The sequence below is a fragment of the Dasypus novemcinctus genome, chromosome 6 (assembly GCF_030445035.2).
Source record: "Dasypus novemcinctus isolate mDasNov1 chromosome 6, mDasNov1.1.hap2, whole genome shotgun sequence".
NCBI lineage: Eukaryota > Metazoa > Chordata > Mammalia > Cingulata > Dasypodidae > Dasypus > Dasypus novemcinctus.
The window spans coordinates 18,454,499-18,482,289 of NC_080678.1; the positions used below are offsets into that span (position 1 = coordinate 18,454,499).

The 27,791-nt window shown below is 36.7% G+C and overlaps 1 protein-coding gene and 1 long non-coding RNA gene across 14 annotated transcripts; one reads left to right on the plus strand and one right to left on the minus strand.

The window, feature by feature from the left end:
• Positions 1 to 598: 598 nt before the first annotated feature.
• Positions 599 to 7,518, minus strand: LOC131278672 (uncharacterized). 2 transcript variants are annotated; one of them, XR_011648987.1, is made up of 3 exons: positions 7,463 to 7,518; positions 3,714 to 3,776; positions 599 to 676 (listed from the first exon to the last, which is right to left on the minus strand). It is a non-coding gene; the product is annotated as an uncharacterized lncRNA (long non-coding RNA). The 2 variants fall into 2 exon arrangements; XR_011648986.1 differs by lacking the exon at positions 7,463 to 7,518 and adding an exon at positions 5,917 to 5,997.
• Positions 6,437 to 27,276, plus strand: TIAL1 (TIA1 cytotoxic granule associated RNA binding protein like 1). 12 transcript variants are annotated; one of them, XM_058298287.2, is made up of 15 exons: positions 6,489 to 7,016; positions 9,103 to 9,182; positions 9,659 to 9,720; positions 10,996 to 11,143; positions 13,201 to 13,297; positions 18,129 to 18,278; positions 18,518 to 18,572; positions 18,731 to 18,818; positions 20,710 to 20,785; positions 22,009 to 22,117; positions 22,447 to 22,542; positions 22,691 to 22,775; positions 23,109 to 23,232; positions 23,563 to 23,702; positions 24,460 to 27,276. In XM_058298287.2, the coding sequence occupies exons 4-15, from the start codon at positions 11,103 to 11,105 to the stop codon at positions 24,584 to 24,586; spliced, it is 1,188 nt and encodes a 395-aa protein (XP_058154270.1). In that variant the 5' UTR covers positions 6,489 to 7,016; positions 9,103 to 9,182; positions 9,659 to 9,720; positions 10,996 to 11,102; the 3' UTR covers positions 24,587 to 27,276. The 12 variants fall into 12 exon arrangements, with proteins under 12 accessions (XP_058154275.1, XP_071071748.1, XP_058154270.1 ...); XM_071215645.1 differs by having other exon boundaries at positions 18,180 to 18,278; XM_058298286.2 differs by lacking the exon at positions 9,103 to 9,182.
• The last annotated feature ends 515 nt before the right edge of the window (positions 27,277 to 27,791 follow it).

Genomic DNA, 27,791 nt, shown 5'->3' on the forward strand with positions numbered 1-27,791 from the left:
TTTCATTTATATAAAATATGAATCAGTTTATAAAGAAAAAGGTAATCATGAAAATAAAAGAAAGCTTGCTATGTGGAGCAGATGTGGCTCGAGTGGTTGAGTGCCTGCTTCCCATATATAGTGGTTCCTGATGCCTCCTAGAAAAAAACAAAAACAAACAACAAGGAAAACAAAAAACAACACAGGGGAGCCAATGTGATTCAGTGGTTGAGCACCAGCTTCCCACTTACGAGGTCGCGGTAAGGAATGTAGTTGGTGGACAGCCTCCAGCTGCTTCATCTTCATACCCACTGTGGTATTATGTGGCAACCCATAGTTTCCCAGGGCAGCTTTCAGCCAATGACAGATATGATTAGGGCACTAGCACTGAACTATTCCTGCCCAACAAGGGACTCCTCAAAGGAACGATCTTTGCTTTGGGGCTCCCAGTTCCTTAACCCTGACTTTCTCAGAACTGCACTGGGTCTGAGTAAATTCCTATCAAATTTTCCTTCCTTCCTTATCTCCTTTCACAGATGTTCAGCCTGTATAATGGACAGATGGTTCTCCTTGCCTGTTCCATTTCCCTCCTCCTTTCACCCTTCATGAGACTTCCTCAATACATCTCTTGCACATGTAAGTCTGTCTTACCATCCTTTTCTTAGAAGACTCGAATTGACATAATGACAGCGGGGGCCTGTGAGATCAATGAGGAAAGGGAAGACTATTCAATAAATGGACTTAAAAAAATAATGGTTATCTACAAGGAAAAATATGACATTGGATCCCAACCCTATAAAATTTAAAAACTCTTTAGTAGACTATGGTCAAGTTTCTTTTTGAGTCTACAGATTAGATCTTGTGGTAGGGAAATACCTCTTAAACAAGAAATATGTATACACACATATACACATAGATAAATAAATTTGACCTTTTGAAAATTAAGAACTCTAATTTATCAAAGACATGCTTTGAAAGCAAAGAGACAAATTACAAACTGGGAGAAGATATTTGCACCATACATAACCAGCAAAGGATTAGTAATAATAATTCCTTCAAATCAATGAGAAAAGCATAAATAACCTAATTTAAAAATGGGCAAAAGTGAAGTGGATGTGGCTCAAGTGATTGGGCTCCTGCCTACCACACGGGAATTTCCTGGTTCGATTCCTGGTGCCTCCTAAAGAAGACAGTGAGCTGGCGCAATGGGCAGGCATGGCAAGCTGATGCAGTAAGATAATGAAACAAGAAACACAAGAAGAAAAAACATAATGAGAGATACAACAAAGCGAGAGTGGAGGTTCCCACTACCTCCTAAAGAAGATGAGCAAGACAGTGAGTTGATGCAAAGGACAGGTGCAGCAAGCTGACATAACATGATGATGTAACAAGAAGCACAAGAAGAAAAACATAATGAGACACAATAAAGCAGGGAATGGAGGTGGCTCAAGTGATTAGGCACCTCCCTCCCACATCGGAGGTCCTCGGTTCAGTTCCTGGTGCCTCCTGAAAAGAAACAAGGAAGGTACAATAAGCATAATGAGAAGATGGGGAAAAATAAATCTTTAAAAAAAAAAAAGGGCAAGAATATCAACAGACATACCTCCAAAGAGGAAACACATGACTAATAAACATGAGATGTTCAATTTCATTGATTAGAGAAATGCAACTCAAGACTACACTAAGCTAACACTTTTACTAATAAAAAGTAAGTCTGACAAAACCAATCGTTGTAGAGGATGTGGATCCATTCATAAGATCTCCTACACAATGCTGGTGGGAGTGCAAACCTGTATAACCACTTTGAAAAAAAGTTAAGCATTACCTTTATTATTATTATTATTATTAGAGAAGTTGTAGGTTTATAGAAAAATGCATAGGATAGAATTTCCAAAAACCACCCTATCATGGCAGCTGTTACCATCTAACATTGAATGGTCACCTTATAACTTAACAATTTCAGTCTTAGATATAGACCTCACTGGATCTCCCAAAAAACCCTTGCACATTTATAACAGAAGACATGTACAAGAATGATCACTGTTCACAATAACAAAAAGCTGGAAGAAACCCAAATGGCTACCAATGAGAAATTGAACAAATAAAGCATGGTATATTCACACACTGGAATGTCATATGGTAGTGAAAATGAATGAACTGCATACATACAACAACATGGCTGAATCTTAGCAATGGTACATTAAGTGAAAAACACAACTCAGAAGACTACAAAAACATATTTTTATTAAGTTAAAAACAACTAGGGGTGGCGGACTTGGCCCAGTGGTTAGGGTGTCCTTCTACCACATGGGAGGTCCGCAGTTGAAACTCCAGGCCTCCTTGACCTGTGTGGACCTGGCCCATGCACAGTGCTGATGCGTGCAAAGAGTGCCCTGACCCGCCGGGGTGTCCCCCACGTAGGAGAACCCTACGTGCAAGGAGTGCGCCCTGTAAGGAGAGTTGCCCAGCACGAAAGAAAGTGCAGCCTGCCCAGGAATGGTGCTGCACACACTGAGAGCTGACACAACAAGATGAGGCAACAAAAAGAAACACAGATTCCCGTGCCACTGACAACAACAGAAGCGGACAAAGAAGACGTAGCAAATAGACACAGAGAAGAGACAACCAGGGTGTGGGAGGAAGGGGAGAGAAATAAATAAAATAAATCATTAAAAAAAAAAACCAACAACAACTAGGGGGTGGCGGACTTGGCCCAGTGGTTAGGGCATCCACCTATCACATGGGAGGTCCGCGGTTCAAACCCTGAGCCTCCTTGACCCGTGTGGAGCTGGCCTAGGCGCAGTGCTGATGCGCGCAAGGAGTGCCCTGCCACGCAGGGGTGTCCCCCACGTAGGGGAGCCCCACGCGCAATGAGTGTGCCCCATGAGGAGAATTGCCCAGCGCAAAAGAAAGTACAGCCTGCCCAAGACTGGTGCTGCACACACAGAGAGCTGACACATCAAGATGATGCAACAAAAAGAGACACAGATTCCCGTGCCACTGACAACAACAGAAGTGGACAAAGAAGATGCAGCAAATAGACACAGAGAACAGACAACCGGGGTAGGAGGGAAGGGGAGAGAAATAAATAAAAATAAACAAATCTTTTAAAACAACAACAACAACAAAAAAAAAAAACAACTAGGGAAGAGGATTTGGCTCAACAGATAGAGTGTCCGGCTACCACATGGGAGGTCCAGGGTTCAAACTCAAGGCCTCCTTACCCATGTGATGAGCTGGTCCATTTGCAGTGCTGATGCACGCAAGGAGTGCCATGCCATGCAGGGGTGTCTACGTGTAGGGGAGCCCCAGGTGCAGCCTCACATGCAAGAAGTGCGCCCCATAAGGAGAGCTGCCCGGCGTGAAAAAAGTGCAGCCTGCCCAGGAGTGGCACCACACACAAGGAGAGCTGATGCAGCAAGATGACACAACAAAAAGAGACACTGATTCCAGGTGCCACTGACAAGAATATAAGTGGACACAGAAGAACACACAGCAAATGGACACAGAGAGCAAACAACTGGGGGGGGGGGAGGCGGAGAAGAGGAGAGAAATAAATAAATAAATAAATCTTAAAAAAAAAAAAACTGGGAACAGATATCGCTCAAGCAGTTGAGTGCCTGCCTCCCACATAGGAGGGCCCAGGTTCAGTTTCTGGCGCCTCCTAAAGAAAGCAGACTAACAATAAGCAACACAATAAGAAACACAACGAGCAAATAGACGAGGGAACCAACTCAGTGGTTGAGTGCCGGCTGCCTGTATACGAGGTCCTGGGCTCAATCTCAGGTTCCTGGTACCTTAAAAAAAAAAAAAAAAGTTAAAAAAACAACTAAATGTGCATACATATTTTCCAGAAATATATAGTTGGAATTAAACTATACAAAAAGGAAAGTAAGTAATGGTAAAGACAAGTTTCAGGATGATGGTTACCCCTGTGAAAGGAGGCAGAGACATGAATTAGTGTGTGGAGGAGGACTAACAGATTAAAAGTAACTAAATCAGTTAAGGTGAGTGTGGAATGCTGAATAGTACTCCCCCAAAGATGTCCATGTTGTTAATTCTTGTAACCTGTAAATATATGGCATGATGGTTAATTTTATGCGTCATCTTGGCTAGGCTGTGGTGTCCAGTTGTTCGGTTAAAGATTAACCTAGACATTGCCGTGAAGGTAGTTTGTAGATGTGATCTACAATCAGTTCACTTTAAAAAGATTACCCTCAATAATGTGGGTGGTCCTCATCCAATCAGTTGAAGGCCTTAAGAGCAAAAACCTAAAGTTTCCAGAAGAAATTCTGCCTCAAGCCTACCAAATCAACCCTGAGTCTGAGTTTCTAGTACTGGTTACTGGTCTCCCTACAAATTGTGGATTCAAGACTGCAACATCAACTCTAGCCAGAATTTCTAACCCACCAGCCTGTCCTACATTTAGCCCCCACAATCTTGTGAGCCAACTGAAAAAAATTAATCTGTGCGTGAGTATTTTTATGTGTGTGTTATCCTGTTGGTTCCATTTCTCTAAAGAACCCTAACTGAAACACATGGTAAAAGGGACTTTGCAGAAGTGATGAAGTCAAGGATCTTGAGATGGGAAGTTCAGCTTGGACTATCTTAGGGAAGAGGGGGGAAGGAAGGCAAGGTCATCACAAGGGTCCTTACATGTGAAAGAGGGAGGCAAGAGGATCATAAAGAGAGGACGTCAGAATGGAAGCAGAGGTCAGAGAGGAGAAAAGATGCTACGTTGCTGTCTTTGAAGATGGAGGAAATGGTCAAGAGCCAAGGCAAGCAGCCTCAAGAAGCTAATAAAGGCAAGTAAGTGAATTCTCCCCTAGAGTCTCCAGAAGGAAGACTACCAACTCCTTGATTTTAGACCTGTGAAACTGACTGGCCTCCAGAACTGTAAGATAATAAATTTGTGCCCTTTTAAGCCACTAAGTTTGTAACAATTTGTTACAGCTACAATAGGAAACTCATACAATGGGGTAGGCATGGATCAATGATGAATCGGATTATAATTAATCCAGTTCTATATCCAGGTCCAAATAAAAAAATAGATAACCCTTGAGCAGTTCCTGGAATATAAAACCCAAACTCCTCAGCATGATACAGATCTTTGACAACATGGTTCTATAAGACTCCTCCCCACCTCTCTAGTTTTAACTCTTGAGATCCCTCTTCCATGTCTCCCACCCCCCTAAAAGGAAGGAAAGCCATGCTTCCTGCCCTTTTCCTGCTCCCCCTGGCTTCTATGGGGCTCAGCTCCCTTATAATCGTCTCTATAAAGCCTTCTTTTCAGGTTGAAATCCCCTTCCCCTGTCCTCCATACCGACATCCAAGGCATTACAACCCCTTCGCTGTATGGCTGATTATGCCTACAAAAATTAGTATTGTAAACAGTACACCAGCTGGCACACAGTAGGCCTTCAGGACGTGTTTGCAAAATCAACTTTTAAGGCACAGTTAACTGGAACAGTTAAGCTCCAACAACCACCTGAAAGGTCCTTCCTCACGACCACCCTTCACAAAGCTACAAGAGCAGGTACAGACTCCTAAATTCTTCCTAAGAGGGTGACTGAGGTAAGGGGGGCGGAGGGAGGGGTGCGCACTGTGAACCGTTGCCGGCCAGGGGTAAAAAACCAAATTCTGCAAGACCGCAGAGGCAGTTTGAACGTGCCTTCCCGTATCTACATGAAAGACCTCATTTCTAGTTCACATGCCTGGCGGCTGTAAATACAACTTTTAAGTCTGTGTACAAGGATTTTTACTCCAAGAATGAGAGGAAGAGGAGGAGGAGGACATACTGCCACTCCTTAGGCTGGATCGAAAAGTCATTTTAAAATACTATACTTTTCACCTCTTTATCCAACGAAATAGTGCATAATAAAACCTTTGATACTTGTAAAGCAATCTAAAGCAGGCTACCTCGCGAGGAATGAATACCTATTAGCGGGAAAACGCGTCCGCAGGACACCGTAGGCCCTTAGGGAAGATCGAGGGACCCTGGCGAGCGCGGCTCCCAGCTCAGCCCCGGTCCAAGGTACGTCCCAGTCCCTCCAGGTCCCCGCCAGGTCCCCCTCTCTCTGCACACTCGCGCGAGACTGCCGTTGGCGACCGGGGCCCAGTTTACATTGAGAAAGGGGCCGGGAAGGCCCGCCTGCCTGGGATACCACGCGGAGCCAGAGAACTGCCTCAGCCGTAGTTGAAGAAACCGCTCTTGGCTTTGACGGAGGCGGAGCAAGGGGCTCAGGCGGAGCGAGCAGGAGAGCCTTAAAATGCCTGGAGCAGTCCTAGGACAGCCCCCAGCGCGGAGCACTATGGGACTTGTAGTTTACTTCCCGGGGAACGCCTTTCTACTTCATTTCCCCCGCCTTTTAACGTCGCCTTTATTCTTCCCCTCCCCTCCCAGCATGCAGACTTCCTGGTAGCCGTACTTCCTCAAGTACGACTACACTACCCAGAAGTCTCTTCTTCGGTGTCCGTCTCTTTTGGACTACACTTCCCAGAAGCCCTCTGGAAAAGACTTCCCTCTCTCATTTCCAGGACCATAATTCCCAGAGACTTCAGCTCCACGCCGTTTCTCATCCCTCGGCTCTCTCTCTGAGCTGGTTGGGCTTCTCCGGCTGGTAGGCCCGCGGCGACGACGTGATCCGTCGTGACCGGGCACAGTGTTTCCTCAGGGACGCGTTTCTCTGCCCCCTCAGTTTTCTCCATTGCAGGCCGTCGCGGCTGGCCTGAGCGGTGATCTGGCGGGCCGCGCCTGCGCGCTGCCCCGTTTCCTGCCTGGCTGGTGGCGGCGGCCATTTTGTCCATCCTCCTCCTCCTCCTTCTCCCCCTGATAGGAGCGCAGTGTCCGGAGCGGGCTGGGGGGAGAGAGCCCGAGAGCAGGGTTCGGTGCCTTTTCCTCTGTCCCCAGCCGGTGCCCGGAGTCCCCCTCCCCTTCCTCCCCACCCCCTCCCCTCCCCAGCCCTGCCCTCCCCCTTGTCCCGGGATCGCTCCGTCGCACCCACCATGATGGAAGACGACGGACAGCCCCGGACTCTGTGAGTATCCGAGACTGGGGGTGCCAGGCTCCGAGAGGCTCGGGCCCCGCGGGACGCTGAGGGAGGGAGCAAGAGAGCGGGGACCGAAGCCGGGACTCGTGGCGGCTCCCTGGCCGTGGTGGCGCGAACGCGAAGTGCATTCCTCATCTGTCCCCTTTTCCTTGGGAAGGAAACCCTCCCTTCCCCCAAACGCAGTCACTTCCTGGGGTCTCGGGCTTGTCTCGATCTCTTCCTCTCGCGCCTCTCTTCGCCCACCCTTCCCACGTCAGGTTTCTGCATGGTAGAGGCTGTCAGACCGGGGAAAGCTCCTGCTCCCGGCTCTGCTTTCGGGGCCCGGGGCTGGGCCTGGAGCTGCCGGTCCCCACGGGGGCTGGGCCTGGTGGGGGTGGGACTAAGGGTGGGACCGCGGCTGCCTCCCCCGTGGGCCCCGAAAAATTAGCACTCACGCCCTCCGGGTCCCCGGCTCGAGACGCTCGCGGTTCTTCTCTCCTGCTAAGCTCTCTGAGGAACCGAACACTCTTCCGCCACGCAAGCCCCTTCTCTTTCTGCCCCACGTGCCCCCGCCCACGCTGTCAGAAACACCCGCCGAGCGCCCGCTGCTTTTGAAGTGCGAAAGGGATGTCTCTTGCCGTCCGAGCTTCTTAACCTTCTTGGATAATGAAGTTTACTTTGAGCCCTACCTACGCTAAACTGACAATCAGTTGTTAAACCCATTTTGCTCTTTTGGTGTTTCCTCTTCCAAATCTGTGCGTCGAGACCTTCAGAGTTGGATGAAATGATTGATGTCTTTCTCTGCTATTCGATGTGTCTTCGGGGCGCTTTTTCTTCCGTCTTGCTGTGCTTTTTACCTGTAAGAGCATTCTAATGAATGAATTTCATCTTCAACCGCTTAGTTCGAGTTTTCTTCCTTTCCTAATGAAGAGTGATGACTCAGCGTTTGCATTCCTTTGGGATAGTGTGGTACTCCTTTCTTTTTTAGTGAGTGGTTTTTTTTGTTTTTGTTTTTTTTAACATCTGAGCAATTTCTAATTAAATGTTTAAATTGGACACCTTTGGTTTTCCTGGCCTCTCGAGGCGCAATACTTCTTACCTTGAGTACAAGGAGTCAGATCAGATCGCTGCTTTGTTTCTCTTGCCTCTGCCTAGTATTGATAGGATCATAGTTCACTTGGCTCTGCTCTCTGATGGGGAAATTACTTTTTGTGGGAATAGATGAAAGTAGGTACTCCCTAGTCAGAAATTTGACTAGTTTCTCTTCACTTCTACCAAAGAAAACAAGCTCAAGGAGGAAAATAGCTTATATTCTGTAAAATAATGATACCGATTTTCTTTACGACCTTATACTTAAGTTTTTTATTCCTATTTCTCTAAGTAAATCAGTAAAGATGTGCCATCCTGAGCATTTGAGGTTAACCTAAGCAAAATGAAATGCTTGGATGAAAGCCTGCTTTGTAGAAATCACTTTTTATATTTGTGTTCTGTGCTGTTTTTTCATTTCTGCCTTCACTTTCCCTAAAGGAGAGAATTGGGGCAAACTTGGAATTTGTCCTTTAACATCTGTTGAAGCCAAGTCTTGGTATTTAGTTAGAGATGCTACTTTGATAAAAGCATCTGGGAAAGCTCCATTTAGGCCTAGGTAGCACGTGTTTAATAAAGATAAAACTTACTTTGTATCTAAACTATCTGAACTGTCATCATTGCATCATAATAGCTACTTAATATATAATTAGTAAATTCTCATATGACACATTTCTCATTAACTATTTAGTATCTATTTAGGGAGAGGAATTCCTTATTTTGTCATGTAATATAATATACTGTTTTAACACCTTTTATTCATATAACTCCGCATTGCCCTGTTCTCATCAGACCTTTTCCAGTAGACTAATAATAAGCTAACTTCTTTGTCCCTTATTTCTTACCTCTAGCTTTTCAGCCTCCTTTTGGTATGTGTTTACAGTTGTCAAAAATGTGACATGTATACATATGACTAAATAAACATCTTAAGCTCTGTTGTACCTGTGTGTCAGTACGTGTTTACTATTCTGTCTTCCTTTTTCCTTCTCCCACTTTTCTCCATGGTAAGGTTTTTTTTAAGAGAAGGACTGCTACATCCTCCTAGGTCTTACCTCTGCAGCACTTAGTTCACTGCCTGGAACATAAGAGGTACTCAAATATTTTACAATGATTATACTTCTTTCATTAAACTAGAATTAAGTCCTCTTTTTAAAAAGTCTTGATTGAGTTAAAATTATAGGCAGATATGACTATCATACATGTACGTTCTGTTGATTTTTATGTATTTTGATATAAAAGTAAATGTTTCACAATTGGGATTTTTGTCAGAGTTTAATAAAAAAAATAATACATTGTAGTTAAAGTGTATATTTTATACATTTCTCCTCAAAGAAATCTTTTAGATGCAAGTAACATGATGAAAAATTTGAATGTGATTTTAGGGGTTGTTATCTAGTAGGGTTTTGTTTTGTTTGTTTATGGATATCCTTTCTATTTTGCACTGTGATCATGGCCTAGGTTTTTAGGTGGCAAGTATGTTTTTAAAAATGTACTCTTAACAAAGTTTATCTTAAACTGTTTCCTTAAAATGCCTGTGTGTTACTAGTGAGGTTTTTTCCCTGCAGACACACACAAGCTAAGACATATGGTTCTATCTTCAGAAAGCAATATGGTGTTTATAGCCTAGGTAGGTCTTTAAATATTCATTACCTACAGTATTACTAATTTATTTGATGGTATTTAAAGTGGTAAAGAATTGTTTTGATGTTGAGCCTAAAGTTCTGATTGTCCAATAGTTGCTTTAAATAAAGGGTTTTATTCTGATGTTCATTCTCCTTTGACATTTCTTTTGGGGTAATGAGTATTGGGTAACTTGTAATCTGGAAGAAACAAAAGCGGGATCATGCTGTGTGATACTGGTGTGGGAATTGGACTGCCTGACATCTACCTTGTAGAATACACATTTCAGTCTTTTATTATGTATAGCTTTGTATTGTAGTGCAGTGATTTGATCCATGGTATACCGTCATCTATAACACAACCTAAATTGTAATGGTGTTTGGATTTTTCCATCTATCCAGTGCCCCTAAATTGGTAGGAATTGTGGATCTGAGATAATACATGTTACACAGTGTCATCCTGTAAGGCTGTTCTTTCTTCCTGATAGAGACACAGAAGGAGGAATAAGCCAGTGATTTAGAGCACAATCTCAGCATCTAAAGGCAGTAACAAATAAATACTATAAAACCTTATTATAAATTTGAATAGTTATACCATGGATTTGGCTATATTGTGACTATAATTAGGCTCCTTATTTTATTTATTCATAGTCTCTGTTTCTTTAAAATGTGTGCATCAGTATCCCTTAAGTAGTTGGTCAATTCATTTGTGCCTCCTATACATTTCCTCTACCCTTTCTAAAATGAAATATTGATTAATCGAACAATTTATTAGAAGTCTATTGAAGAATGTTGTTGCACAATCTCCTTATATAGGAACTTCTCAAGAACAAAAGCAGAAGTGTTACTTTTATTGAAATTTAGCCATGGAATTTTCTTAAAAAAAAAAAAAGATGGTAATTTCAACCTTGGTAGGGCTACTCGAAAGAGTGAGAACACTGTTGTAAAAGTGTGATTAGCTTCTGAAAGGCATGATGTTCTTAACTTAAAATTCTGCCCAGTTGGAACCTAGGGTAGTTGGCAATTTGAACTTTTGCTTACTGTGAAACTGTCAAGTTTCTGGTCTCAAATTGGGTTTTAACCCTGATGTTAGGGATAGAGGCATGATTTTAGTTTTTAATGCTTTAGTTTTTTACAGTTCCTGTTCTTAAGGTATGCCTTTCTTATGTTTTTAATGCGTTAAAAATCGTTTTGGCATTTCCTAAGTGTTTACTCTTTGAATTGACCTCTCAATACAAAAATTTGAACCATTTTTTCCCTATTATTTTGTATATATTCTTCAGGTGAAAATTATATATTTAAAAACTTGGAACTTAAGAATATGTTGACTTCTTCATAACCAGAGCAGAAAGAGAATGAAATGTAAAAACTACAATTTGGAAAGAAAAATATGTTATTTCAGATACTACCAAGGCATGATGTTCTTACCAGGTCAAGTGTTGGGCATTTGTCTTAAATATTTTTGTTAGTATTTATTTTGGGACAAAATATTTTATAATAATGTAAAGGTATGTAAGGCATAGTGCAATATTTTAAAAGCTATAAAATGAATCTCTATTAATATTAGGGTGCATGAATTAATTATAAAACTGAATAATAGAAAAGGTAATCTGAAATTAGGCTAAAATGTTTCTAAATGTTCTTTAGAAATTCTTCACAATCTATTACTGATTGGACATAGATCGATTTGAAATAAAAATCCTATTAAACAATAACAGCTTTTATTTTGACTGTTAGATAATGAAGGCAATTAATATCCATGCAGTTTTTCCTGAACAAATCAATGCATAAACAGTAATGCAAATTTAAAACTATTTGTCATTTAAACTTTGTTATAGTAAGTAGATAACTCTATTTTAATTTTGTTACTAGCTAGCTCCCATATGTGAAAATCAATTTTATCCATGCCTCTACTATTCTCTTAGAAATGATTTTACTAGCTCTTTAGACCAGATGTACACAATACACAGACGATCAAGGATACTTGTCCATTTTCCCTATGGAATGATTTACTTTGTACAAAAAGAAGTAATTGCATGCCCACAAACCCTTATGGGTTAGAAAGGAGTAGGCAGTTGTCTGTGCCTCTGGGTTCACTGCTGGAAAAAGCATGACAGTGCATGGTCGGCTCTGCTTTAATTATAAGGAAAAGATGACAAACTGTAAGGAAAGATGGCAGACCAGTGACAGACGGTTTGGTCTTTTATTTAAGTAACTTTAGACTTGTGTTTCAATTTCAGATCATGTATGCTAAGGTTATTAGTTTTCATTGCAATGAAATTCTTAACTGTAAAATTGTTACTCTTAATTGGATGCGTTTTTTTTTTTAGGTTTTTTTTTTTTAACTTTCCCTTTCTCGGTCTGTTATTTTTCCCTTTCAGAGTATGTCATCTTAAAGCAGTTACGTATTTAATATGGCAACCTTGGGTGCAAGGCTCCTTTAAGTCTAAGTACTCAGTTAAAGGATGTTATATATTATAGTTAGAAAAATAAAACTCATGTCCTTTTACTTGCCAAATTTATGTCAAGTTTTATAAATATTGTTTGGTTTATGAGGTTGTTCATAACAGATTCAAGTTTGAGGAATTTTAAAAAGGTACACAACTTTATACACAGTGTGGCAATTTGATAAATCAGGGTGGTCATCTCTGGGTGGTAAGGTTATACATGGTTTGTCTTTTCTTTTTTCTTTTATTTGTTTTTAAATTTTTTTTATATAAAATATATATATTCAATTTATAATTAGGGAAAAACAAATCTTTAATTATCTAAGGCAAGAGTTTATCTAAATTATCTTAAATTTTCTCCAGATTTCTAAAGATGTCTTTATATTTATTTTATTTGTTACCTATATAAGATGTATTTTGTTGGCTCTGATGCTAAAATAAAATGACTAGGAAATTTCAACAGTGAGGACATATCGTTCATAACAATCTTAGCCAGAAAGAAGAGGAAAAAACTCCATTCCCTGTGTGTTTTACAATAACTTCACTCTAATTCAGTCCTTTGTTCATGTAATTGCTTTGGTTAGGGTGTAAGGTATATTTACTTCATGTTTAATAATTCTTCAGTGGTTTTAATGAATCAGTATTTGATGTATTTATGTATGTGTGTGTTATAAGTTATTTTGAATTGCATCTTCACATCCAGACCCTGTGATTCATATCTTGAGACTGACGTACATTTTAAATAATTTCAATCAGATGAGAAAATGATATATAGGGTACAGAATAATATTCCTTTGGGAGTATGCAGGGTCACATTGATTTGTTCTTTATAATGTCTTTTGAAGTGGTACTTCAGTGGCCTAAAAATTATTGCTTCCCTAAATAAGGGTTAATCTTACTTTCATAGGGTCAGGCTTAATTGGAAAAAATTTATTGAAGACAGAAGAAGTTAAAGTGAAATAAAGGTGATGAGTTAAATGATAACACGTTAGAATCAGAGCTGAAGGAAAATTGCTGATTAAGTCTTTTTTTCTTGTACAGATACGTAGGTAACCTCTCCAGAGATGTGACAGAAGTCCTCATACTTCAGTTATTCAGTCAAATTGGACCTTGTAAAAGCTGTAAAATGATAACAGAGGTAAGATCTTCCCAATTACATGTGCTGTCAATTAGTGTGATGTTTAACATTTTGAGATACATGGGTTGATTAGCATTTTAAAAAAGAGTTTTAAACCTAAAATTATTCTGGTAGAGAGATTCGTGTTATACTGACTTACTACTTTGATTTGGCTGACAAACTATGTTTAGAATGGAATTTTATTTGAAAGGGCAAGGTTTCTCTGCTATTAGTTTCAAATGGTCATTCTTTATGATGTAGTTATTTTGAAATTCTCCTTGTAAAAAGTTGTTAGGGCTTATAGAGTGGTGAAAAACTAGATGGTATTTCATAGAAGATCATTAAGAATGTTACTGATTCAGATAGTACCTTTGAAGTTTAGAAACTGTTGTGTGTAAAAGACCATTAGGTTATTATGTGCAGCAGCACCATACACATTTTCAGTAAACAGTAATGACTGAACAGCTTTATGTTGATGTAGATAGGTATTTGAAATGTTAGGATAATAATTTTGTCTTTTTTTTTTTTTTCCAAAGAAAACTTGACTTTTATAAAAAACCTTTTTTTTCCCTCAATTATTTACCATGTAACAGGCATTATGGGAAATACTAGGGATATAGTAATAAATAAGACAATTCCTAGTCCCATAGAATTTTAGTCTAATGAGGGTGACAGGAGGTGACAGACACTTACGATATAGGATAATAAATGCTATGTGAAAGAGACAGCTCAAAGCACTGTGGGAGTATATAGGAAGACTATCCAGTCCAGCCTTAGGAGGAGGAGGCTTCTTAGAGGAGTAAATACCCAGGCTGAAACCTAAAAGGATAGTAATAGAAATTGGCTAGAAAGTAATTTGGAGAAGGGGTTCCAGGTAGAGAGAATAGCATTGATTCAGGCTAATAGAGAACATGTGAGTGCTTGTGAGAGAAAGAGGGAGGGAAATAAAAATTGTAGCATGGTTGCAATTTAGAATGGAATTAATCATAAGATAGGCCAGGAGACAGGGCAGGGGCCAGAAGCCATGCTAAAACTTTCTATGCAGAATTTTAAAAACTTCAAAAGCAGATAGGCTTTTTGGTCATCTCTCCTAACTAATGACAAACATTTTTCTGTTGTAGTATATTATATTTTTCTTTTTTCCTTCCTGTCTTTGATTAATCATTTATTCTTTATTTATTGATCAAACATTATTTTGTGCTAGGCACTGTTCAAGGCACTGTTCAAGGCACTGGGGATATAGTGGAGAGGCAGGTAAATAAGGTCACATATTAGTGATAGTATCATTAATAAGTAAGCAAGATAATTGCAGATAGGACTAAGAGCTTTAAAGAAAATATAACAATGCTGTGGTGATGATTGGGAGGGTGGTACTATTATGGACAGAGTGGTGAGGGCAAGATGGCACCTTTTTGAGCTGAGGCGTGAATAGCAACATGGAGCTATCTATCTATGCTGAGAGCTGGAGGCAGAGAAAACAGGAGATGCAAAGGTCTAAGTTGGGAATGAGTTCAGTATATTCCTGGAACTATAGACCAGGATGGCTGAAACCTGGTGAGTGGTGGAGGGCAGTGGTGAAAAGTGAGTATAGAGAGGTAGGCAGGGTCCCACATCAAGTAGGGCCATGGCAGAGAGTTTGGAGTTTACTTTGGTTGCTGGGGCAGCCCTCTGGAAGTTTTGAAGCAGGGGATTGACATGCTCAATTTCCCTTTTTATGATTACTCTCTGTGGAGAATGACTGCTCTATGGAGAATATATTGTAGAGGGCAAGAGCAAAAGGAAGGAAACTGGCTGGTTTTATTTCAGTGGTTTAGATAACTGGTTATGTGGACCTATTCTCTAGAGTGGTAGCCATAGTAATGGAGATAGATAAATTTGGGGTATATTTTGGAAGTAGAATCAGTAGGACTGGATTGGCTATAGAAAGTAAGAGAAAGGAAGACCTCAAGAAAGACCCTGAGATACTGTTTGTGCACCTGTGTGAATGGCAGTGCTAGTTACTAAAACGAGTATGTCTGAGGGAGGCACAGAATGGGTGGGAGGAGTGGTGGGAATCAGTTCTGTTCTGGCGATGTTAAATTTAAGATGTGCATCAGATATCTAAAGTGGACATTATATGTAGGCAGTTGAATAGACTAGTTTGGAGAGAGACCAGTGCTGAAAATATACATTCTCTTGCAATGGTATTTGAAGTCATGGGGTTAGAAAAATCACCTAGGGAGAGTGCTAATAGAGAAGAGTAAAGGGGCCCTACACCTGAACCCTGGGGCATCTCAACATTAGAGGTTCCGCTAAGGAAGAATCATCTTTCAAAGGGTCTTCCAGTGAGGTAACAAGAAAATTAAGAGAATGTTGTGGAGCCAAGAGAATTTTAAAGGAGGAGGGCAGAGTCAACTGTTTTGAATGCTGCTCGAAAGAGAAGGTGAGGACAGAAAAGGGATCACAGAGGTGGCAAAGAGGTCATTAATGAGCTCAACAAGCAATTTCAGTGGCACGATCAGGTTGGAAGCCCACTAGAGTGGGTTTAAAAGAGAATGGAATGTGAAAAAGTAGAGTCATTAGGAAATTTTTGCAAAATATTTCATGAAGATTTATTTTAACAACATTTTTTTAAAAAAAATCTATGTGGATAGCCAGCCATGAGGGGCCGGGGGGACTTGAAATGAGTTTTTTTCATAATTCATCCATATTCTAAAACTACTTAGATTTGGATATTTAAATAGTCATAAAGTCTCTCATATTTCTCTGTCTTGGCATTTATGTCATCCAACAAAAATTGGTGACAACACTAATTAAGGTAAGGACATAATTGACTTTTTAGAATGTCTTTTGGTGGTGTAAAATGGGAAGCTTCCAAAGAGTGTGAGCTCTAGTACAGAATATCTGGCACCTGTTCTCCTTTCAATATATGAAAAATCCTCTGTCTCCCTTAGTTTTATATTCTTTTTACTGTAGATATTGCTTAGCTTAGATTCTAGCCTTCTCCAAATACTAGACTGTTAATCCTAAGGCAAGCTTTTAAAAATATATAACATCTCTGATAGTTGGGATGTGACTTAAAAAATCATTGAAGAATATGCTGAAATACAGTGTGTGCGTGTGCATGCATATGCACATATATGTATAATTTTAATGTCACTTTCTAAAAGGATACATTGAATCCTTAACTACTAGTTGGAGGAATTTGATATCAGTCAGTATGCTCCAGTAGACTAGTTTCACAGAACCTGTGTTGTTGTTATAAATTTACCATGGGACCTCTGTATATTTTGCTACAATTATTAAAGTTTCTGTTAGAGAACCATCACGGTAGAAAAGGTAGGAGTAAAAGTAAACAAGTACTAGGAATAAAAGGAAACAAGTGCTAGCACAGTTTTAGCTTCTTATTTACTCTTACATCATTTCTTCATTAAATACTCTGGTAAATGTTAACTCTTTTACAGGAGGAATTTAAGTGCATATTTTTATTTGGCATCTCTTTCCCCATTTCCTTTCTCTTCTGAGAACAGTATTCACATGGCTACATCAATAGGATTTTGTATGAGAGCCCATAGTTTTGTTGTCAGTATTAATGATCACACTTTTTTTCCCTCAAGGAAATGCCTTCTGGTTGCTTCGCCACTATTGTTTTAGACGTCTTATTTTGGATTTTTCTTCTAAAATTTTCCTGGAATGAAAATCAGTGGTTGTTGAAAGATCTTTATTTTATCTGGTATTATTATCCCTTGTAAGTCCAACTAGAATTCCACATTTTAAATATTATTTTAGGGTATTTATATTGAACAGTAATAAATGTTTTTAACTTTACATAAAAGTGTATATTTGTAATACAACTAACTATTCAGTAGAGGTTATAATATTGTAAGAATTCATTTCCATTTTGGTTGTTAGGTGATAATGTTTCTATTGCTTAGGTAGCGCTTTCTCATAGGCTTATTTATAAATGTCGATTTACCAAACTATAGTCAAACATAGTGTTGTAGAATATATGCAATAAAGATTTTCTGTTTTTTTTGGTGTGGTGTGTGCGTGATGTAAAAATGTAGCTTTCTCCTGGCATATTTTATTCAGACATATTTTCATAATCCTCTTCTTGATCACTAGCATATTTCTGTGTTCTTCGGAATACCAGATTCAAAGTATATAGAATCTCCAGTATGCTATAAATCTTACATTTTCTGTTTTCTCATTCATTCTTTATTCAGAAAAGAAAGTAAGATAAGCATAATCTTTGTATTATTACCACCATTTGTAGTACTAATCCTAGTTTTGACAGGCGTAAAGTTTGTAAAATTGGTTTATTTCTGTATTTGTTAGAGTCATGGGATAAGTTTATGGAAGATTTTGTCACACAAGTAGAATTCATCCTTTTAAAAATAGTGTTGAGAGAGAACAGTGGGAAGGAGTGGCCTTCATCTCTTAAATCTCAGCTTGAGGTTTTCTTTAGTCTAATATAAACTTCTAATTTATATGTTTAACATGCCTCACCAGAACGCTATAGTTTGATCTTTATCAGTAAACTACTTCAGTAGTTATTTAACTAGCTATATAATAATCTAAGGCATTATAGACTAGCAGGACATTTTTTTTCATTGCTCTATCTTTAATGATTGGTAGTCTGATATGCTTTTATCTCTGAAGTATCACAGTCATAAGATTCTTATTTAATACTAATAGTCATGATTCTATACTGCTTTTATAGTTCTGTTTGAGTACGACGGGATTCTGAGGTGAAAAGTCAGGTTTAGCTGTAAGTCTTAGTTTTGAAGTATTAGGCTTTCATAAGCTTATGCAATCTCACTGTATATATTCCTAGCTATCAGTAATGTTTTTTCCTGGATTTTCTTCTCAGCAACCCGATAGCAGAAGGGTCAACTCTTCTGTTGGATTTTCTGTTTTGCAGCATACAAGCAATGACCCATATTGCTTTGTGGAATTTTATGAACACAGAGATGCAGCTGCTGCATTAGCTGCTATGAATGGGAGAAAAATTTTGGGAAAGGTAAGATAATAGAATGATGGCACATAAAAAAGAGTGCATATATTTGCATGCCACTTTACTTTGTATTCTTTCTTAGCAAGTTTTTAAACATGTACACTGCTGCTGAGTGACGGTTTTACTTTATTTGGCCTAGTGCTTTTACAAAAATCTCTGCTTGATAAATTATTTAATAAGTGGTAAGTGTAATGATTCATAATGACATGTCTAATAATTGTGTTAAATATAATCTTTATTTTTAGGAGGTCAAAGTAAACTGGGCAACAACACCAAGTAGCCAGAAAAAAGATACTTCCAGTAAGTACTCCTGCTGCATTTTACTGTGGACGAGTTATGAAATTATCCTGGCAGCATTACCAGCCCACAAATAGGATTTTTCCCTCCTTTTGTGTTGCCTAAAATAAAAGTTTAATAGCTGACTTCCTAAGTATTTGATACCAATGCTTTGATTTCAGATCACTTCCATGTGTTTGTTGGGGATTTGAGTCCAGAAATTACAACAGAAGATATCAAATCAGCATTTGCCCCCTTTGGTAAAATATCGTAAGTATCATAATCGATACTACACTCAGCAATGATAGGCAGAATTGTATATGATAACTTGTACTGAAGTTAAGGTTTTCTTTCCCTAGTTAGTATGGTTTTTTTGATTGTTCTTTGTTTGTTTTGTTTTTTGAATAGTAGATGTTGAAAATGTTAATGTCATTTCAATGTTTGGGGTCTTGTTTTAAACTAATCCTGTGTATAAATGTGTTAAAAAATTAAGTGACTCTGTTTTTATCTTTGAAGCAGATGTTTGGGTAGGAAAACATTTAAAAATCCAACTTTTTGTCAATGTTTTCAAAATTTGGTGGTTAAGGGTAATGGTTTAACTAAAAATAAATATGTGATTTATGCCATGTGAACTTTTATAGGAAGAGTTTCTAAATGGGGAAACTAGGAAAATGCTTGATTGGGTATATTGTGGTTAAACTGGATATGTTCATGTTTAATTTTAATAACTGTGTTTTTATACTTTTGCTGTAAGCGAAAAGTAGTACTTCTACATTATTAAAATGTTTCAATGTCTGAATTATAAATGTGCGGGATATTTAATTAGTAGGTATGTTTGTTAGTGTACTTTTTGGTTCTGCTAGTTGGGCAAATGTGATTTGTTTTTTAAGAAACTTTATGCTCTAATTTCACTGTATGTTATTTGATCAAATATATTGGAAATTAAAAGTGGTTATGCTTTATAAAAATGTTTATAGCAGCTTATCTTTCTGATTAAAATCAGTTTATGTATTTCCTGTGGATTTAAATAAAATATTGTAGTGCCTTACAGGAATATGTTTCAATTAAGAACAACAATTTTTTCTCTATACATCTTGTTGTTCTATATATTTAATTTAATTGAAAGAAAGATTTAATTCTGAATTTTCTATTTTGATATTTGCTTTGCTTTTTAATCTATGTGTGGTAAGTAGTATTATTTTAAAAATCAGTATAAAAATGATAACAGGTTGCTGTTTTTCAATCTTTATTTATACCTGAGACCTGCAGTTTTTTTAAAGTCCAAGTCACAATTAAAAGTAATAGCATTCTGGTTATTTTGCAGAATTGCTCATAAGAATGGACAGGATCTTGAAGGCTAACTGCAAGGAACTGTGCACACTGGAACTCAGTTGTAGATTTTTTTTCTCATTTCTATTTATTCTTATTATACATTATTTATATATACATATTTTAGTATTTACATTTTAACATTCTATATTCAGTGGAGTTCTATATTTCCAATCATTTTAACTTACTCACTAAAATTTCTGTGTAAATTTGTTGTTTTCGTACTGGTGTGCTTAGCATTGTTGTTAGTTTTTTATTCTCCTTTCTTAAATTTCTGAAAATGTCAATTTTTCAAAATTTACAGCTGCCCAAACTCCAAAATGATGGTAGAGAATTGACCAAGAAAAATAAAGAAATCTGTTTACAGGCCATGTATGCCTTTTTAATTCCTATTTTTTCCTCTTTTTCAATTTTTTAATATTTCATATATTTTGTATCACTAGGCAGAAGACATTTAACTATTTAGAGATTGCATGGTAAAGTAGTTAGCATTGTTACAGTAATTTATAGAACCAGTAAACAGTAGAGGACACTAGCCAATAGAATATTAGAAAAGGAAACTGTTGTTCCTTTTAAGCTTCAAATTTGATCATTTAGTTTAGAAAGAACAGGCTATTTGATTAGGTTGCATGTTTATTACATGTTTTTGTCCTACTGCTTTTTTCTAACAGGTAAAGAATCATTAGGGAGAGTTCAGGAATGGCTGTAGTTAATTAGGGCTAACTGGAATTTTATTTAAAAAATGCTCACAATACAGTGTGTGTGGTTCCTTTTAGTTTTTATTTTGAGGGTGACTCTTACTTCCCTCATTTAGCTGTGCTTCTTTTCACAGGGATGCCCGGGTAGTCAAAGACATGGCAACTGGAAAATCCAAAGGTTATGGTTTTGTATCTTTTTATAACAAACTGGTAAGTTCTTTCAACTCAATTTAAATTTCTTAATAATAAATTTGGACATTAATTAATCTGTTGTATCTTAAACTTTAATATTCTTTGATGTTAACTATAGATACAACTTTGAGGTGCTTTTGTGCGTGTTTTATTTTAGAGTATATTTATTTTTTCATAAGCTTGGAAATAAGTGACTGGGAAAAGATAGGCAGATAACACTGTAAGGAAGATTATTAAAATTGCATTTGTACTTTAGTGAAGGTAAGATTTGTTACAAGTAAAGCCCAAAGCTATGGCAAATGATCGAATCTGAAAATTCAGTATATGGAAAATGGGGGCAAATTCAGTCTTAAACATGAAAGAAAGTCTAAGTTTTAGCTCTTTTAATTATTATCCTTTTATAACTGAGATGTTAATGAGTACAGCATATTATGTAGATACACATTTAAATAACTTATCTTGACATTTGCATGTACTGTTTTTTTTTTAAAGAGGGTACCAAAATATTTAGACATTTACATTAACATTAAATAATAAAGTGGGCTTTGATATTGGAATTTTAGAACAGATTCAGAAACTTAAATTGTATTTTATTCAAGTGGTAAAATAAAGAGCAGAAGTCATGTTCCAATTTTGCTTAGCTTCACTACAAATTCACAATGATTCTGGTCATCGAAACTCATTTTTTATCAACAAATTATAGCATTCTAAATCATAGCAGAAATTTTCTGAAAATGAGTTTTTAATCTTGTAATAGTCATAATTCATTGCTATTAGAATGCATAGTTTTTGGGGGGAGGTGATATTAGAACTTGTACTTATTTTTAAGGATAAGTTACATTAAAAACCAATCATAAAATTAAGATATTTGAAAAAAGCTTTGTCTTGTGTGCTTTTTGTGTTCCTCTTTATTTAAATGTGTATATTTGAGAAACTAATTTTTCTTTTAATCCTTGAGACTGTCATTTTTCCTTGTATATTGTGAATTGTGATAAATTTCTCTTGGTAATTACTGCTGTCGTATTTTGAGATCTGTATATAAAGGTGGCCTTTATGAATCACTCAAGTTCAAGTCATTTTCTTGTGTTATTCAGTTTTGTTTATTTAGGGTGTTTAATGAATTCATTTACTGATGAGACTTATTGAATCCAATAGTGCCTGCATTTTATTTCATCTTACTGGATCTTATATACCAGTATTTTCTTGTGATTGCGCTTTCTCTCTCTCTCTTTTCTCCATAGGATGCAGAAAATGCAATTGTGCATATGGGAGGTCAGTGGTTGGGTGGTCGTCAGATCCGAACCAACTGGGCCACACGTAAACCACCTGCACCTAAAAGTACACAAGAAAGTAAGATATATCTACCATATGTTAAAATTATGGATTATTTACAAAATCATGTCTTAAGTGTAGTCTTAATTTCTTAATATGTAATTTTATTAGCATCGCAAGACTCATTTCATCTTGAATTTATCTGGAACTAATTGGACTTTGCTATAAGTATTTTTGGAGTTGTGAACCACCTGATTTTATAGATGAAAACAGAATCAAGAGAAAATTATATTTTCTCCTACCGTTGAGGCATTTATCTCCGTGCTGTAGCTTATATTTATAGTGTATAGGAATTTAACAGTAGTTTTATAATACAGTCAGCATTTTTGCTTTCTTTTTGCCCATAGACAACACTAAGCAGTTGAGATTTGAAGATGTAGTAAACCAGTCAAGTCCAAAAAATTGTACTGTGTACTGTGGAGGAATTGCTTCTGGGTTAACAGGTACAGGGTTTGTTTGGTTTTGTTTTTGTTGTTTGTTTTTTTTTTTTTGGTTTTTGTTTTCTAATCACCTTCTCTGTGGAACTTGAGCACTATTAATATAATTTTATGATATACATGAGCCTTAAATATTTTATTTTATTTTTTTCAGATCAGCTTATGAGACAGACATTTTCACCATTTGGACAAATTATGGAAATAAGAGTTTTTCCAGAGAAGGGCTATTCATTTGTCAGGTAAAATTATACCTGTAATATCATTGTTACTCTTACTTCTTTTGCAGTGTAGAACTTGGCCTACATAATATACTTTAGGAAAAATGCCAAGTGGACAGGTGTAAACTAATGAGTTTTTTTTTTAACAAATCAATTTTATTGATACATTATTAATAAAGCATAATACACCAAAGTGTATAATCAGTGATATTTAGTATAATCATATAGTTGTAGATTTATCACTTCAATCGGTATTAACCATTTTCATTTATTTCAGTAATAATAATAGACAAAAAACAAACTGTTGATTTCTTAAAAAATGAAAGACAAAAAACCTCATTATCTTCCTCTTAGGTTTTCAACCCACGAAAGTGCAGCCCATGCCATTGTTTCTGTAAATGGTACTACGATTGAAGGACATGTTGTTAAATGCTATTGGGGTAAAGAATCTCCTGATATGACTAAAAACTTCCAACAGGTAATTCTGTTTTTCTTAGCACTTTTTAAAGTTTCCATCTTACATATCTACATGAAAGCTTTAGAAACTGTAAAATAAACAAAGCATATAACTGCTTTCAGTTGATTTTATTGATGCTATTTCAAAAGTGTTTATTTTGCGGTATTAACTGAATTTTAATACTTTCTTTTCACAGGTGTCACCACCCCAATAAACTTAGACAATGATAAATATCAGAGTCCTATTCACATAAGGGTGCTTACTTAGTTTTTCTCTTCCTTGTCTCCCACTCTTTCTTCAAATACGGTGTTTCTTACTTGTCTCCTAACACAATAATTGCTTTTTTCCTAGGTTGACTACAGCCAGTGGGGCCAGTGGAGCCAAGTTTATGGAAACCCACAACAATATGGACAGTATATGGCCAATGGGTGGCAAGTACCGCCTTATGGAGTGTACGGGCAACCATGGAATCAGCAAGGATTTGGAGTAGAGTAAGTTGTTTGTGTTTATCTAGTTACAAAAACAAATAAGGGTCTTTGTATTCTAGTGAGAACTTATTTAAATTAAATATATTGAGCTATTTGAAATTATAAGCATTCTTATAGAAGTAAATCTTAGGAAATGTGATTTGTAAAACTGAAGTTGTTCTTCATTACCAAGGTGAAATGGGAGGTTGGGGTAACATTTGGAGTGTCCTACTAGCCCTATAAGCAGTTGATGGAATTTGATTTACATTCTAATATACTTATTTACTTTTTCTAAGTAAAATTTTAATGATTTTCATGCCTATTGGCATATGTGCGAAATCTCAGAAATTTATCTAATAAAGAATATCTTATCCCCCTACCGCCCAGGTGTTCATAAACTAGATTGGGTGCTAACCTTTTTTTCAACAAGAACTTGTATTTTTAAAATTTCTTATAGATAATGCCATTTATGAAATATATGTTTGGTGGATGAATGGTATTGAATCATTTCTCATTTTTAAAAATCCGTTTTCAGACACTGTGCTAAGGTCATTGTGCTAAATTGAAATTAAAATGGTTATCTTAACAAAAATATAAAACTTACACTGGGATATTTATTCTATATATGTATTTTGGGGGGGGGTTATTTCTATTTGTGTAGGTTTGTTGATTTCTAGTTGTCTATTCTATGATTAGACTCTGTCTGATTTTTATTTAAATTTATAGATGATTTTTTTTCTTTTGTGTTTGCTGAAGTTTTTTTTTTCCCCCCCCTCCCAAGTCAATCACCTTCTGCTGCTTGGATGGGTGGATTTGGTGCTCAGCCTCCCCAAGGACAAGCTCCTCCCCCTGTAATACCTCCTCCTAACCAAGCTGGATATGGTATGGCAAGTTACCAAACACAGTGAGCTGGGACTCTGAACAAAATTGTAATTCATGATAGGCTTCGGTTTTCCTATGACACTCTGAAGACATGAAAGTAGACATCGGAAAATGAAAATATTTATTTTAAAAATTGAAATGTTTGGAAACTTTAGCACAGCTTTACTTTGGTGAAGGACACATGTCTTCTAGTTCTGCCTTTTTAAGTTTTTGTTCATGATGGATATGAACATGATTTTTCTTTGTGTACAAAAACTAAAATAAAGTCAATAAAGACAATTCTGACTGCAAATTTTGATATAATAGGAGAAATGGGTAATACATTTTGATTCTTAGATACAATTCCATTTTTATCTTGTTGTTCAGTATTTTAACTCCCCATATTTTTAAAAGAACAAAAATGGGAGCATCCTGAAAACTGGGAATCACATGTAAGTTCATCCTGAACCTTGATACTCCCCTCCCCCACCCCAAGGTGGACCACATTTGAAGTCAGCAGGAAAAAGTATGATGTTCAGAAGAAATGCGTGACTTTGGAGTCACTTTGGAGGAAATACTTAACTTTTTCTTGGCCTAAAGAAACTGAAGCCAGACTGATAAGAAATTTTGCAACCTAAATAAAGGAACAGCATTGTCTGAGTTACTTGAACGAATGTTGGTGGTCCACATTAAGACACATTTTTAAAACTTCAAAAAATATTGACTATTAAAACTGTAGTAAATTAATATTTCATATGGGGTTGGGAAATTCCAAGTATGGTGTTTGTATTAAAGTCAGACAGTCATACTTGTTCTTTTACAGGAAGTTTGAAGATATACATTGTAAATATTGGAGAACTACAGTGTTTAAAAGCATGCTTCAACATAGAAGTAGCGTCAAAGTAATTATTTGCAGTAACACTTAACATACTTCACTGCACTGAATGCAGTGGATTGATGAGAATGTTCAAGATTGATATTAACAAGGTTGGCTACTATGTAAAATTAAAATTACACAAGTTGCTATATAGAAAAAGCCTTAATTTTAATTTCATACAAATCTGTGGTACCTTATTACATTTTAAAATGTCATTGGAAATAAGAATTTTTTTTTTCTTTACTTGGTATATAAATACCTTGATTCAAAACCTTGTAAACCTATTTCAAGGTTCATATAAGCTGTATAGTATAAGAGTTTTTAAACAATCTTGGGATGTTTTTAAAATTAGCTATATTTTGCCCAAGAATTTTTCTTTAACAAGATTGCTAAAACATCTTATTTAGACAGTTCAGTGTACCAATTTATAATTGGATATTCAGTTTAAACAGTACACAGAGTTGTGAGTTTTATTTTTAATTAATTTTTTTTAATCTAATGGTACTTGAATGGAATAAGCCTGAACTGAGGCTGAGTTGTTGGTGTGCAGTTTGTAAACATGAATTGTTTGGGAAGATGTGTGAGACTGAGGGTTTCTTCTGAAGTATTTTTCAGACTATGTCTATAAAAACTGCCTCAAATGTAAAATAGATAAAATCCTTTGTATATGAATTGTAACAGCTAGGGGGTGCACATGTTTTGGCAGTGTATTTGAAATGTTGTTCTGAGGCCTGGGCACCAAATGATAAAAACCCTTTACAGATAAGTAGTGTAGATGCAACTTGCGCCCACAAATTAACAATTTTTAAACCTTTGAATACTTATATTTAGCATCAAAATAATTATTTTATAAATTGGTGACAATAATTTTGGTATTACTTTCCTTCTTCCCCCACTTATTATAAATATAGCCAAATCTATTCAATGTAAAAATTCACAGGGTCTGAAGTTCTTAGGCCAAATTTTTTATGACACTTTCTTTAGTTTTAACTACAATATTCATCATTTACACTATTCTGAAACTTACCTTGATTTCGTTTGTTCATTGTTAGTGTCTGGGGGTGGGATGGGAAGGTGTTTTTTAAAAAGTTGCTTTATATTTTATGAGAACACTCAAATTATATCAATGCCTCCTAGTTATAAATTTCATGAATATATATATAAAATTTGAAAAACTACTAAAGTCTTTCTTTTTCTTTTAATATTCAGAAAAGCCTATTAAATTCTCAGTTTGCCTTTCTTGATCTGCCAGTAAATTAAGTACCTTGTTGAGATAACTGTCATCTAAATGTAGATGCAGTGTTTCCTGCTTGCACATTCTATAATAATTATCCAGACTCCAGGTATATTGCTACAGTAAGCATATGACTGAAGTGTCTTTCATCTTAATATGAAAGAAAACAATTCATGATCAGTTACAAGTTAGCTTCATAAGAAATGGCTTTTGAAATATAACGATTCTTATTCAAATGAAGTATACCATTTCAAAATACAACTGTCAAGCTAACACACTTAGCCTATTTCATAACGCAAAATGAAGTCAGAGCTATCTCAATCAAATTTAAGCCTAAAAATCATTGCCTTTTCCACGTTCACTGAAAACAGCAGCACAGATTCTTTGGCACACAAGAAAATGCTTCCTGATTCATACTTATTTTGAGGTTTATTTTGGTGATATGTTTCTGACTGCCATCCTTTTTGCTCTAATAATCTCTATTAGTATTCCTTCTGCCCCATGCCATTCCCACTTGATTTTTATGTCTACTGGCAGTGAGAGGCTAAAATCATTGGCCAATTTAAGCCAAAGCTGTAAACCACAGTTGAAGTAAGTCTTTCAATAAAGACTAGACTATATGATAAGTGGCTTTTTCTTATTGTCGTTTATTATATATATAGTTATTTCTTTCAGGCTGCCATGAAGTAAACAATTTGGTTTTCTTTTATCAGTAAGGCATATGTCATATATATATGTGTTCGGGACTTATTCTAGGTTTTATATAAATGTTAAAATTAAGTCCATTAGCTTTGTTGAATTTAAAATGTAATTTTGATATAGAATAGTAGAAATTTGCCATCTTTACAAAAATATATCCTCACTTGTTGAATATCAATATAGTAAAACCTTGTTAATTTGGAGTTCAAAAATAGAGAAACTGTTTTACTGTTTCTAGGTTGTCTCTGATAGGATATATGAATAAAATTGTACTTGGCAAAGAGAGTAGGGCTTCTACTCAGTATATTATAAATGTTTAGTTTGCATTTTAGTAGGTATTGGAAAGATGAAAAACATTTCGTCTTCTATTAGTTTATACAGGCCTTGACTCTTCAGGGGTCTAAATGAATGGGTTTTTTGCTTAAGTGAATTATGCTATGTT